At 40.7% G+C, this 14,664-nt stretch overlaps 1 protein-coding gene across 1 annotated transcript; it reads left to right on the forward strand.

Moving 5' to 3' along the window:
- The first annotated feature begins 10,806 nt into the window (after nucleotides 1-10,806).
- LOC147889802 (uncharacterized) lies at nucleotides 10,807-14,306 on the forward strand. Its single transcript, XM_087391605.1, has 6 exons — nucleotides 10,807-11,837; nucleotides 12,051-13,036; nucleotides 13,178-13,277; nucleotides 13,360-13,603; nucleotides 13,690-13,764; nucleotides 13,882-14,306. The coding sequence occupies exons 2-6, from the start codon at nucleotides 12,136-12,138 to the stop codon at nucleotides 14,254-14,256; spliced, it is 1,695 nt and encodes a 564-aa protein (XP_087247731.1). The 5' UTR covers nucleotides 10,807-11,837; nucleotides 12,051-12,135; the 3' UTR covers nucleotides 14,257-14,306.
- The last annotated feature ends 358 nt before the right edge of the window (nucleotides 14,307-14,664 follow it).

Consider the following 14,664-nt stretch of genomic DNA (forward strand, 5'->3'; position numbering starts at 1 on the left):
GCTTGCAGGAGAAGGCGCTGTAAGAGAAGAGCTACTTTAGGATAAGTTTTTGCAGAGAAAGAGGCTACAGGAGGAGATGCTGTTGAAGAAGCTTCTGCAGAGAAAGAGGCCGCAGCAAGAAGAAGCAACTGCCACTGAGTGGGGGTGCTGTTACGGGGGCTGCTGCTGCTGCTGCAGAGGTGGTGTTGCAGGGGCTGCTGCTGCAGAGGAGGGCTACTGAAGCACTGGGTGGAGAATGGAGCTGCAGAGGTTTGCTACATGAATGGGTGCAGAAAAGAGCTGCAAGGAAAGGCCGTTGCTGCTGAGCTATGTGGGGAAAGAACTACTGCAGAAGTGTGTGAAGAAAAGAGCTGCAGGAAAGGCTGTTGCTGTAGAATTGTGTGGGGAAAGGACTGTTGTAGGAGCCTGGAGGGGAGTATGCATGTGTGCAAATGAGAGAGGCGGGGCAGATATAGGGTGGGCCATCTTCCAACGTTGGGAATTGTGCCATGTTGGGCTGGCCCCCTTGGAGTTTGGTGGGCTGCATCAGTTGTGACAATTGGTGGCAGGTGCCATGGTTCAAGCACGGCCCTCTAGATGTCCCCACAGGTTGCCATGTACCTTGTGCCACCTCATGGGCTGAGGTGGCAACCGCATGGCATGCCACATCAGCATGCTGAAATTGTGGACTAAGGCTATTTTAGCCACACCATATTTGTTGGACTAAAAGTACAGTCTGGGTGAAATATTACAGCGATTTTACTTCTATTTTCACCCTTGGGTTTCTGGTAGTTTGCTCTATTAGTCTACAGTTTGGTTGCCTTCTCACATAACCTATTAGACCTATTAGTTTGTTGTCTCGTCTTGTCTCTCTTGGACTCTTTCATGTTCACAGGCCCACACCCAATGGTACTATAAACATTTTCTTTAATAATGATCGGTTAGTATGCAATCCATGCATTTGATTGATCTTTGGGTATTCGGGTGGGGTGATATGTCTCAACTTGTGAGACACTAATGCACGTAACCCTTCAATGCTTGACCCTAGCCAACTAATACCTAACTGAACATTAGGAAGACATGAATTCTTTTGGCAAATATTCTAATTTAAAGAACTTCACAATTTAAAAATAGTGTTGCAATAAATGAATTTACTAGGCAAGTGGATATGTGTTTTGTGGAGAGATGCATCCCACTTTTTCATTACACCTTAGATAAAGTGTAGATGTTTTGTGTTGAATGAGAAATTCCTTCATTAGATGCTCAAATACTCAGCTTATTAAGTTTATTAAACAATCTCAATTGCATATCCAAACTTGAATATGATGTTTTCATAACCGAACAATGTCCCTTAAAGCTTTTTCCTCAATGCATTTATTGGCGTAGACTGTTACTATACTAAAATACTTTTTGTGTGCTGAGTGGGCAATCCTTTTCAATGGACCCTTGAAACATAGTCTCTATTTTTGAAATTGTTCCCATTTAGTGGCATAGCCTATTGTTACAAAAGATTACTTGTTCTTTGTTGGGTAGATTATTCTTTTGATTGGACTTGTGAAATAGAGATGGCATTTTTGCATTCTATAAAACACAGTTTAATTAAAGTATATAATGAAGCAAAACAAATTTCAACCACTGCGTTGGTTTAGGACAGTCACAATTTCAATCATCGGGCTAGTTTAGGACACGTTTAGGATACTCAACCATTGGGCTGGTTTAGGATACTTTTAGGACAGTCATAATTTCAACCATCGGGATGGTTTAGGACACTGTCGCAGTATGAACCATCGGGATGGTTTAGCCTGACTTAGCATGCCCTCAAGAAAAAGTCAATGATGCCCATGATGTTGTAACATGGCTTACAGCCAACCTCTCTACCATAGGCACGCATTCAACATACAGTAAACAAAGCCTTAAGAATACTGTTGTACAGAGTGTTCTATGAAGTGAAAGTGGATATAGTGCAAAGGAGAAGCCAACACCATTGTGAGAAAATTAAAGGATTTCATGGTCTGCACAACATATGGGGATTTTGAAACAACCAATTGATTAAAATGAGAAAACTTTCTTGCTTCGGCAATGCGTGCATCGTAGGGAATCATGACGATTGTGAGAACATTCCAACTGTGAAGACATGGGAAAACAAGTTTAAGTTTTTCCTCTACGTTCATATGAAGTGACAAACAATGGTGGTGGAGAGATAAACGACTCGCCACAGTTTGGGGAAAGTTTTGATGACCTCACTGACTGTCTGGAAGAGGGGGATAACTTTGCAGTTTTTGTAGATTTTGGGGAGAATGAGGAAGATTTTGGTTCATATCAAGTGACAAACAATGATGGTGGAGAGACAAACGACTCGCCACAGTTTGGGGAGAGTTTTGATGACGTCACTGACTGTCTGGAAGAGGGGGATAACTTTGCAGTTTTTGTAGATTTTGGGGAGAATGAGGAAGATGACTCATACTTTCTATTGCGGTGCACAAAACCTAAGTACAAGGTTGAGGAAACATTTAAGGATAATTGGGGGAACACCCTATGAGAAGTGGGATGTAGTAGTGGTGTCTTAGAGCGGTGGACGAGGTACTAAGAAAATATATGTAGTCTCATTGCAGGGAAACAATATGTCCACTTGTCCTACAAAATGGAATTTGTATTTGAGACTGCTTCTTTTTAGTATATCCCAAACAATCACCGTGCTGGTTTTATTAATTTTTTTTTGTAAATCCCAAATGGTTAAAACCCATGCTTGTTTTTTGTATATCCCAACAACTACGGCACTGGTTTCCTATAACGAATCCACACATCTTACAAATCCATTCATCTTGTAATAAAAGAAGCAAACCACAACGCTGGTGGATGTTAATATCCTAGTGCAAACTAACCACTGCACTGAACGATAACTTATCTTGCACTAATCCAGTACTACTACCGTGCTATCCCTACACAACTGCCATGCTATCCTAAAATTTTTTGCATAGTGCTATACTAAAATAGTGCCCTTTAGATTATTTATCATTTTGTTAACCGTCAAATTTCATCCCATGCTTTTAGTATATCCCAACAACCACCACGCTCGTTTCCCATAACGAATCCACACATCCTACAAATCCATTCATCTTGTATAATAATAAAAGCAAACCACTGTGCTGGTCACAAATAATATCCTAGTGCAGCCAACCACCGTGTTGGTAATAACTTATCTTGCACTAATCTGGCACTACTACCGTGCTATCCTAAAATTTATTGCACAGTGCTAGTGCCCTTTAGACTGGTTATCGTTAACCGTCAGATTTCACCCACCGGGCTACTTAAAACATTTAAGTACTAACATGGAAGCATGTCGATATAAAATCAGGTATTACGAGCACCATGAGAATATCCACAAGTTCAAGAAATGTCTGCAAGATTTTAATTATTTTAAAACACGACGACATTTTGCTTTGTCGAGGAAATTCCAACTCCCAACTATCTTATCAGCCTCTCTATGGCAAGCATCTCCCAGCTCTTGAGGCCAATTTGATGCACAATGGCAGACCTCTTCACACACTCGGATTACACACTATTTGCTTGATTGCCGACTTATACGCCCATAGTAACTCCTCCTTCTGCTAGGGGTCCTCTTCATCCTAGTCTTTGCGCTCTATACATCTTTGGGCCTCTATCATGTCCTGCCAAAAGAAACCTACATCATGAGCTTGACAAGTACCTTAAAGGAGCATGAAAAACAATAGCCAGAGAAATTAATATTCATCGTCTGTGCCGACTCCAAGTAATACACCCACCACCGAAGCATATCCTCCTTGTAGCTATTTTCCTCCTCCTTCTTTGGGACTTTTTCTGCGAGTATGCCATCCAACATCATTTTCAGATAGAACAAAAGCATTCCAAAGTCTTTTGCATATGCTATAGATTTACAGTAGGTGGATCGGTGTACAGAGTTTGGATCGGTGTATAGAGTTTTGGGGATATATTTTGTAATGGGATCTTAGTTGTGTCTGTACTACACTTAAATAGGGAGAGAGTTCATTGAGCCCAACCTTCTCATTCTTCAGTCTCATGTTAGTTGTCTAATCAAAATCTTTCGTCTCACATTAGTTCAGTAATCGAAATCTTTCAGTCTCACATTAGTCATCTTTCAGTCTCACATTACTTGTCAAATCGAAATCTTTTGTCTCATTATTATCACCACGCTGGTGTGGATCCAAGGACACTATCTAGTCACATAGCTGAGAAAACATTGCTCAAGTAAACTTTGAAGAAGCTTAACAATTCAATAGATTACACATAGATTACATAGATTACAATCTCAAAGACTCCTTTACTCCAGATTACATCTCAAGGACTCCTTGTTGAGCTCCCTGATAGCAGGCTCGGTCCTCCTTGCTCCGTTCTAGAATGGAATTGGTTCCTGCAGAGGCCTAGCCCCTCCCTTCATGCCACTTCCTCTTTCCTTGATTTGAGCTTCCTGGTTGTAGGCTCGACCCTTCTTGCTCCTTTCCTGAATGGGGCTAGTTCCTCCCTTTAGGCTCCTTTTCCTCGCAGCTAAGCTCGGTCTTAGACTTCTTCAATTTGAGCTCCTTGTCTTTAAGATCTTTTGCCCAAATGGAAAATTGAGCTGCAGCATCTACTTTCTTGTCGTAGATAGATATAGCAGTAGGTAGGCACATTTTATCTATCGATGACCTTGGCAATGGCAAATGACATTCTCTACATAGCGATTTTGTATGCACAAACACTCCAACGCAAAAAGCGTGCACAGGGTGGTAGCACGTAGGCCATGGGCATTCTAATTCCCCAGTGGTACATCCGACATCCAATGCACATTACACTTTGCAAGGACATTAAAAAAACTTGTCTTAAGACCCTTTCAAAGTTTGGTGCTGATCTGACGGTGTGGTATATGGATGATGTCGATGTCCGTTGCGCTTGTTTCCTTCATATACATAGCATCCACATGAGAATATGAGTATTCTTGTTCCCTGGTGGCACATCTGGCATCCATTGCACCATACATAGCAATTTTGTATGCACAAACACTCCAATGCAAAAAGCGTGCACAGGGTGGTAGCACGCAGGCCATGGGCATTCTAATTCCCCGGTGGTACATCCGACATCCAATGCACATTACACTTTGCAAGGACATTAACAAAACTTGTCTTAAGACCCTTTCAAAGTTTGGTGCTGATCTGATGGTGTGGTATACGGATGATGTCAATGTCCGTTGCGCTTGTTTCCTTCATATACATAGTATCCACATGAGAATATGAGCATTCTTGTTCCCCGGTGGCACATCTGACATCCATTGCACCTTACACTTTGCAAGGACATTAAAGAAACTTGTTTTAAGACCCTTGCAAAGTTTGGTGCTGATCCGACGTCCGTTGTACATTTTTCCTTCATATCGCGTAGCATCCACGTGCGAATATGTGCATTCTAAGACCCTTGCAAAGTTTGGTGTTGATCTGATGGTGGGATACACGGATGCGGATGTCCATTGTGCATTTTTCCTTCACATACATAGCATCCACATGCAAATATGGGCATTCTTGCTCCCCGGTGTAACATCCGGCATCCGATGCACCTTACACTTTGCAAGAACATTAATACCCTTGCAAAATTTGGTGCTGATTCAATGGTGTGGTATACGGATGTTGGTGTCCGTTGCACTTGTTTCCTTCATATACACAGCATCCACATGCGAATATGAGCATTTGCATGGGCATTAATTTGAAACTTTTTAATGTCCTTGCAGAGTTTCATGTCCATCGGGAGACAATTTAGATGGATGGGCATTCAAAATTCTCAACTTTTGCACGTCTGTGTTACATAGGTGCAAAAAATTCCCATATGTGGACCATCACCGGAATGGTCGTGTTAGATGGAAATACAACTTTGCACGGGTATTTAATTGACTAGTTTTGGTCAAAGTTTCATGTCCATCATAGACCATTTGGGTCGATGGACATGCAATTCCCAATTTGTACCCATGCATGGTATATGAAGGAAACAAGCGCAACGGAGACCAAAATCCATATACCACACTATCTGATCAGCACCAAATTTTACAAGGGTATTAAAACCAGTTTCTTTAATGTCCTTGCAAAGTGTAAGGTGCATTAGATGCCGGATGTTACACCGGGGAACAAGAATGCCCATATTTGCATGTGGATGCTATGTATGTGAAGGAAAAATGCACAATGGACATCCGCATCTGTATATCCCACCGTCGGATCTGTTTCTACTGTGTTTATGATTCTATTTAATCAGTTTCTTCATTAGTATAGGAGGGATAGATAGAGGAAAGGAAAGAGAGAGAGAGAGAGAGAGAGAGAGAGAGAGAGAGAGAGATTATATTTCGAACTGCTATGTTTTCTTCCATTTGAGGGGATGATTGAGAGAGAGAGACAGAGATTGTATTTCAAACTACTAGGTTTTAGAGTTTTGGGAGGGAGAGAGAGAGAATGATATGATCTTGATAATGTTTTCTTTGTTTGTGGAGAAATAGAGCAAGAAGGGAGCATATCTTCAACTAAGTATTTCAAAATAATTTGATGTTTGTTTGTGTGAGGGGTACCTTAAAAGATAGACTGAGAGACAGAGACGTATTCTATGTTTTTAGAAATAATTTTTTGTTTGTTTGTTGAGAGAGGGAACGAGGGGAAGAGAGAGAGATAGAGAGAGAGAGAGAGAGAGAGAGTTGCAGAGAAAGAGAGGGACAGAGAAAAAGAGAGTAGAAGACATAAATTTTGAGGATCTATGGAAGTAGAAAGAGGTAGAAAGAGCTAATTTTAATCATTATGGTATAGGGGCGGAAACTATGGAAGTAGAAAATGATAGATATCAAAGTAGTTTACAGTCTGTTGTATTGAAGAATATTAAGGATGAGCATGGGAAATGGATTTCTCAATTCTACTAGAAATATTATTGGATCACAATGCAACCCACTAATCGTCGGTGGGTCGGAAGGATGCAATGAACATCTCCAAACATTGGAAGGGAAGGATCTTAGATTTTGAAATTTGTCCCCACATTAACACAGTGACACATGTATATATTCTACATGTCTTTACCCATGCAAACATATACGTGCATCCGAATGCAGGACTTCCATATCGTAGGCCTAATTGTAAGTTTTTCAAAGTGTACTAGTACTTCATTTGCATTTTAGGGTATTTGCATTTATTTGGGGACTTTGACACAACTATTTTATGCCTTATATTTGTTTTAGAGATTTATATCCATCTACTTACAAAGAGTGGGAGCCTGCAGCATGTGTAACTGGGATGTTGCATGTCCTCCATGTTGAGATCAAGAGTCTTTAGTATGAAGGTTGCACATCATTAGAATTAAAAAAGAATGGGTTCTTCTTCTATGACTCAATGTTCATTGTGCCAGATGAAGAAGGACAGTATGGTAGATTAGAATCTCTTCTCTTGCCTTCTTTTGATAGTCCAGAATGGCCGCTTCCAAATATGGAGATAAGTAAATCATATAGAAATAGAATGTTTAATGATGTGAGAAATGCTATGAAGCCAACTACTGGTGCAAGAAATGCTAGGTTGAGCTGGTTTCTTCTATTTCCATGCTTTGTGGATTTCTTTGTAAGTTGTAGGCAATTAAGAAAAACAAAGATTACTTACGCTTGCAAGAGCTTAGAATTGGATTGGTTGTCTGAGCTATTTGACAATGGATGGAAAACAAGAACATGTCATGCTGAAGATTTGGTACAATGTTGATTGAACACTTTAGATTGACATTTCGGTGAGCACATCTTACAATTCTTGTTTGTATAAAAAATGATCAGGATAGTATATATATGCGGATCCCAAATTTTACAAGTATTTCCTTGGAAGGCAAAATCTCTGCATGACTTTCACATATAGAAGGTTTAGATAGAAGAACCTACAATGGGAAGCAATGGAGTTGGAAACAGCAAGCCCTCTCCAAGACTATTATTTTAGGCTTAATGATCGCAAAGTTAGATATAGGGATGAGACAAGTATCCTTTGTAAGAATTATTGCCCCCCATACTCTAGAGATAGAGAAATGATGGTAGGTATTTCATAATATCCAGTTGCTTGGATCCTTAGTGCTTCAACAATGCACTTAGCAGTGAGGCATTATTACATGTATGAACAGAAATCATAAATAATACAAAGTGTTGTTTCATTTATTGTTAAGATTCTATTTATTAAGTTTACACCTCTAGATTGATGGCTCTCTATGGTCTATGAATGATAAAGCGATAAATATTTGTAATTTTAAATCTGTGTGGATATTTGTATATCTGTATTGTGCAAGAGAGAGAGAGAGAGAGAGAGAGAGAGAGAGATTGCAATTAGAGTGTGCAAGAGAGGTTCCCACTTGATCCCCCCACATCCCAGTTAGGCCCTGCTCATGCTCCAGAGAAGATCAAATCCTGCTAAGACGCTACCCAGAGAGAGAGAGAGAGAGAGAGAGAGAGAGAGAGAGAGAGAGAGAGAAGTCTGGGAAACAAAGGGAGGGAAAGAGACAAAGGGAGGGGGAGGGGGAGGGAAAGATGGAGATGGAGATGGGGATAGAAAATGGGAGATGGAGAGAGGGGGAGGGACAAAGTTAAGATCCCATTTATTCATTTGCATCTCTAAGTTGAGAAAAAGAAAAATAAGAAATTTAATTAAGGTCTTCAAGAGACTATGAGACTTTTAAAAACCCAGATACGACTGATCCAAAGGGTGGAGCTGCTAACAAAATACAAAAAATGTATATGTAAAATCATGTGTCCAATATCCATGACATAGATAGCTAAGGGCAACAAGGCAATAAGATGTTCATCGAGAGAGAGAGAGAGAGAGAGAGAGAGAAGCACCCGATCAAGATGGCCATTCGGAGAAGGTCCCCAAGACAGAAACAATGTATCAATCTAGCAGTCATAGAGATGTTGCGAAAAAAAGTGATTCGCCTATCAACTAGTCCCTGGGTTGCTCAACCACATCGAACCAAGAAAGCAAATGGGGATCTATGATTTTGTATATGATCTCTGAATGCAGTAACAGTCCATGATGTATTTCCGACCTCTTGATGATTCACTTGACCAATTGGGTTCATCTAAGTTTTTCACATCGTTGGATTTAGCAGGCTGGATATTGGCAGATACCTCTAGATCCTCAAGATGCTGAGAAAACGACATTCAGAACACCAACCAGACTATACGAGTTCAAAGTAATGCCGTTTGGCCTATCAAATGCAACAAGTACTTTTCAAAGGATGGTGAACAATCTATTTGGTGACCTCATCTAGCAAAAGGTGCTGGTAGCTTATATAGATGATATATTGGTACACATAGAAACCTGGGAGCAACATCTCAGACTGCCACAGGAATTGCTGAGACGATTGCAAGTTAACAATATGAAATTGCAGTTAAAAAAGTGCAAGTGGGAAGCTAAGAAACTCGAGTTTCTTGGTTTCATTGTTTCCCCTACTGGCATCCAAATGGATCCAGAAAAGAAGAGAAATGCGTGTGTGCATCACATTGAGGCAAAAACGGTATTTAATTCTTGATTGACAATGCAAAGCCTCTCTGATGGACATATTACTTTGCACATGCCTCAACCTATGTGGTATTTACATGCCTGGAAAGTGGAGCACCCATCCAATAAGTACCCATCCGATAAGTACTTGTTGAAATAACACACCTAGGGCCATGTTTTTATATGGTTGTGCATGATACCAAGGCAAAAACGATGTTTAATTCTTAATTGACCATTCAAAGCATATGCGATGTGCACAATACTTTAAACGCACCTCAACCTAGATGGTATGGAATTGCATGCAAAGTTGTGCACCCATACAATAAATTCTTGTTCGAATAACACACCTAGGACTATATTTTTGTATGGTGGTGCATAACACTAGGGGAAAAATGGTGTATAATGCATGATTGACCATGCAAATCATATCCGATGGACACAATACTTTGCACACATCTCAACCTAGGTGGTATTTACATGCTTGCAAAGTGATGCACCCATCCGATAAGTACTTGTCGGAATAACATACTTAGGACCATGTTTTTATATGATTGTGCATGACATTAAGGCAAAAACGATGTTTAATTCTTGATCGACCATACAAAGCATATCTGATGGACACAATATTTTGCACACACCTTAAACTAGGTCATATTGAGCTGCATGCAATGTGGCCCACCCATCCGATAAGTACTTGTTCAGATAACACACTTAGGAGCGTGTTTTTTTAGGAATGTGCATCACATCAAGGAAAAAATTGTGTTTAACGCTTGATCGACAATGCAAAGCTTAACCGATAGACACAATACTTTGCATGCACCTCAACCTAGGTGGTATTGACTTAGGTGCAAAGTGGAGCCCCCATCCGATAAGTACTTGTTTAGATAACACACCTGAGAGTTTGTAAAGTTAGTAGTTTTAAAAGAGGTGTGATTCAATGGATAGCCAATTTTGAGTAACAATTGACATGAAAGTATTTGTGAGGTTAGTAGTTTAAAAAACTCGTATTTATTAAGAAAATTATTGAGTCTTATTATTATGAAATCATTTATGCTTAGTAGGATATCTATTAATCAAGATAACGATTCCTATAGAAAACTATTTGTGAGGCTCGGGGGGGTCACTATGTATGAAACCTATATATCGCGTGCGGTCAAGGTCTATTTATAAAACCCCTTATTTGTGAATTTTTCATTTATAAAATGCACCCTTTTCCTACTCAAGCTGTGGTGACCTCATCTAGCAAAAGGTGCTGGTAGCTTATATAGATGATATATTGGTACACATAGAAACCTGGGAGCAACATCTCAGACTGCCACAGGAATTGCTGAGACGATTGCAAGCTAACAATCTGAAATTGCAGTTTAAAAAGTGCAAGTGGGAAGCTAAGAAACTCGAGTTTCTTGGTTTCATTGTTTCCCCTACTGGCATCCAAATGGATCCAGAAAAGAAGAGAAATGCGTGTATGCATCTCCGGGCAATGTGCCTGTGTAGAGAGTTTGAATGATGAATGGAATGACAAGAGATCTGCTTCCTGTTTCTACTGTGTTTATGATTCTATTTCACAATCCGTTTAAATGTTGTTGTCTCTTTAGAGCGATAACTATGTATTTCTTGTTCCGCGTGATAAGACAATGCTGTGAATTCGATATGCTATACGAAGTATTTATCTCATTGTCTGCTTCCTGAATTTGGATAACAGTAACCGTACTTTTTCCTTAAGGCGCTTTGTTCAACCTTAACACTGGCCATCCTGCTGATTCGTGTGCCCTCCTGCCAACTCCGAGATTGCGCTAGCCGGGAACGAAGAATGGGCGCCCTTGAGGATGGACGCGGGGGTCGTGATGATCACCGAATTCGCCAACGGAGCGCTGAAGGGGGTAATGGAAAAGACTCAGTTGATGTTCGCATGTCGGATCCCAAGAGGGAACCAAGGCCGATTGCGACACAAACCCAGCCACCGTCAAGAACGTGAGGCACGGGCGGATCTGAGAATCTCAATCCTAGATGACGGAAATCCGACAAGAAGACCCTCACGAACGGAGGAGTCTTTGAGTGGGGAGTCTTTGAGTGGTATACAGGCTTCAAGCCAAATCCAAGGAGGCCGCGAAGCTTTAAAAGCAACGTTTATATGACCATTAGATCAAATTCAATCTAAGGGTCTAGAATTTACAAGTGGCTTTTCATAATGGTAGAGATACCTTAAACTTGCTCTAGGCTGGTACTCATTGCAACGTTTTGATAGTCGGGCGCAGTGTGTTCTCCGGAGTTGGGAAGGTGAAGAAACAGCAACGCGCTTGTGTCGAGAATCGGAGGATCGACATCTGTGTTGCACGATGGCACGCTTAGGCAAGTTGATCCCTTCGAGGCTCGGACGGAAATTAATCGACGTGTTTTGGCTTGTACGCATTATGATGGAGTGATTATCTTGTTGGCCGGTACCTACATCCTTTTATCTAAGGATTTGAGAGGCATTCCGGAAGCGCATGGACAGCAACACAACAAGAGTCACCAGAAGTCGGAATTCTTCTCACTTAGTACTGTTGTTCGGTTGCATTGCAGGGACGACCTCGATTCCAAGCTCATAAGGACACGTGCCGAATTGGGAGCTTTAATAGTTTTTGTTTGCACCGTCTTCCTTCACGTTATGGACGAGTTCGACTTCTTCGAGGTCAATGAAGGAAGCGAGGATGGATGTTTGGACCTCTTGGACCGGGAGGATGATGTTGAGAACGTTGATGCTTTCGGCCTATTGGATTTTGAATTAGAGAAAGGTTTTTCTCTATGGGAGGAAGACGACGAAGATGAAAGAGTGGAGGGTTGGGAGGAGGCTGAGGTGGCTGAAGAGCTTTTCCTCATTAAGAGTCCCACTCAGGCAGTCTCTAGGGGATGTAGAGATAGGGAGAGCACAGTTCTCTCTCCACTCTATCTTGTTTCTAGACAATCTGACATTGTCAAGATACATAGGCCTGCGCAAGAAAGTGAAAGATCCGATGCAGATTCCAATAGCCCTAACAGAGCCCTATTTTCCCATGAGAGCGCTTATGCTACCTTTCTAGCCCAATGTAGCTACAGAATGCAGGGATTGCTTCTATTGGGAGCTTTGCGCTTAGATAGGCCTCAGTATGGAACGTGTGTTTCTGTGGGGCTCCACACGGTATTGTCTGCAGCACATCTACTTAAAGCAAACCTCAACGTCCAATTAGATTCATGGCGACTCTTAGATGCAGTTCCATGCTGGAACGAGGCTTTTTCTGACTCAGACTATACAAGGGCAAATCTAAGCAAGTTGTCAGAAATGCCAGGAAAGGAAGCTGATATGGAGATGGTAGATCCAATCACGGGGGTGCCCTATGGATCTATCCAAAAAGCATACAGTGACGTGCATTTTTGGCGGATAGACAATTCCAAGGTCTACTCAGCGAGGTTTAAAATAGGGAAAAAGCAGAAGTTTATTCACTCATTCGAAAATTTTATGTTACCAATCTCTTTGTCAAGTGTTCCTGCACAGAATGGGATATTTCCATGCGCAACAGTGTCATTTCCATGTAAGTGTTATGTTATTTTATATTTTGAGAGAGATAAAGTGTCATTTTCGTACACGTGTTCAGTTCTACCTGTTGTAATACGTCTATGCAGAGGAGTTATTGTACATCCACTTACCAGTTTTTAGAATTTGAAAATGGCAGGTGTATCAGATCTTATTAGAGTATTGAGTTCAGGAGATGAAGAAGAGGAGAAAAAACTTTATCAGTCTTATCTTTCAACCGTACACGGGGAGGCAACAAAGTATGAATAACTTTCTTTTATGTATGGTAATCAATTTTAGAGAAGTAAACGTTGCTTATGTTGTAACTTGTGTTTTGACTAGGTTGTTGAGAAGAGTCGCAAAGAAACATGGAGTACCTATATCAGATCTCAAGCAAAGGTTCCCAAGAGATTTTGCAGCAATCACAGAAACAGTGATAAAAGAGATGCGAAATATGTTATTGAATACATTTGGTGGATTCTCTACGGGTCAAATGCTGTGCAGTGCAGGACAGGTACTCAAATGGAATGAAACTACAGCAGCAACGACCTTATCGACTTTGCCTGGTTCATCTGGTGGTGTAGTGGTATGAACCTTTGAAAACCATGCGTTTAATATGATATTGTTCATGTTTTATATGCATTGCTTTGAGCCTAATTTTGTTTTTTGTAGATTCCAACTGCTTTGAAGTATGGAGGTGTGTTTGTTGGTGTGCACGATGCTCCAGCACCTCTTCGAGCTTCTAAGGTTAGCATTTCAAACTAGCCTGTACACATCCATCAATATCATAATAGAATTAAATTAGTTTGATATTCTTAGAATGTGGTTATAATTAATGATAACCTATGTTGTTGTCTCTTGCAGGAGGGCTATGTACAGCCAGACCACAATATTTCTACCACTACAGATAATATATTGTTTGTCAAGAATTATTTCTGCAATGTAATCGAAGATATACCACCACCTTCCGCTGCATTTTGGGATGCTAAAGCTGAGCAAGATAGACTTGTAGCTTTCAAGAATTGGTTAGGAATGCATTTAGTGAGTATTGTTCAAGCGAAGAAAGAGATTACAGTAGACAATGAGTGGAGTCCTCATCAATTGGCTTGGCTGACTGCTGCTGCTGAGCATGTAAACACCAAGAGAGCTCTCTTTGTAGAAGAGAAGCAACATTTAGATGATGCTATTGACCAAATTAAAAACATTCTGCTCCCGTCAACGAGCAGAGAGGCAATGTAATCTTTTAGCATATAAATGCTCTGTTCATAAAACTTCTGAGAGAGTTGTAATCCATTGCCTATCTATAGTTCATTGTAATATACCATCTTCTCATTCTGTTATGTTCTCATTCTTCCCTTGTATTTTGAGTTAGATTGATGTGGGATCATGTTAGTTTGTATTTTGTCCAACTTTTTGAGTTTGCAACGTAACCAGCCTCTATTTTTTTCCTTTTTTGCTGCTGTGGGTAGCCCGAGCCATACACTGCCTTGAGTCGCCTACGACTACACTCAGAGAAAACTGAGCAAAGCTGGAACTGATAATGCATATAGGGATGCTGATGGCTGCATGAGGCCTGACTGATATCTGTCATGATTGATGTTGTAACTGAGCAGGTTTGGGGCAGATCTGATGTACAACTGTGTATCT

Source organism: Dipteris shenzhenensis, chromosome 20 (assembly GCF_047967505.1).
Source record: "Dipteris shenzhenensis isolate YYH24624 ecotype China chromosome 20, Dip_SZ_1.0, whole genome shotgun sequence".
NCBI lineage: Eukaryota > Viridiplantae > Streptophyta > Polypodiopsida > Gleicheniales > Dipteridaceae > Dipteris > Dipteris shenzhenensis.

Excerpts from the sequence above, each read along its gene's own strand:
- LOC147889802 (XM_087391605.1), top strand. The coding sequence starts at position 12,136 with ATGGACGAGTTCGACTTCTTCGAGGTCAATGAAGGAAGCGAGGATGGA. Across the intron at positions 13,604-13,689 it reads GTTCATCTGGTGGTGTAGTG|ATTCCAACTGCTTTGAAGTA; the intron begins GTATGAACCTTT and ends TGTTTTTTGTAG. Across the intron at positions 13,765-13,881 it reads CACCTCTTCGAGCTTCTAAG|GAGGGCTATGTACAGCCAGA; the intron begins GTTAGCATTTCA and ends TGTCTCTTGCAG.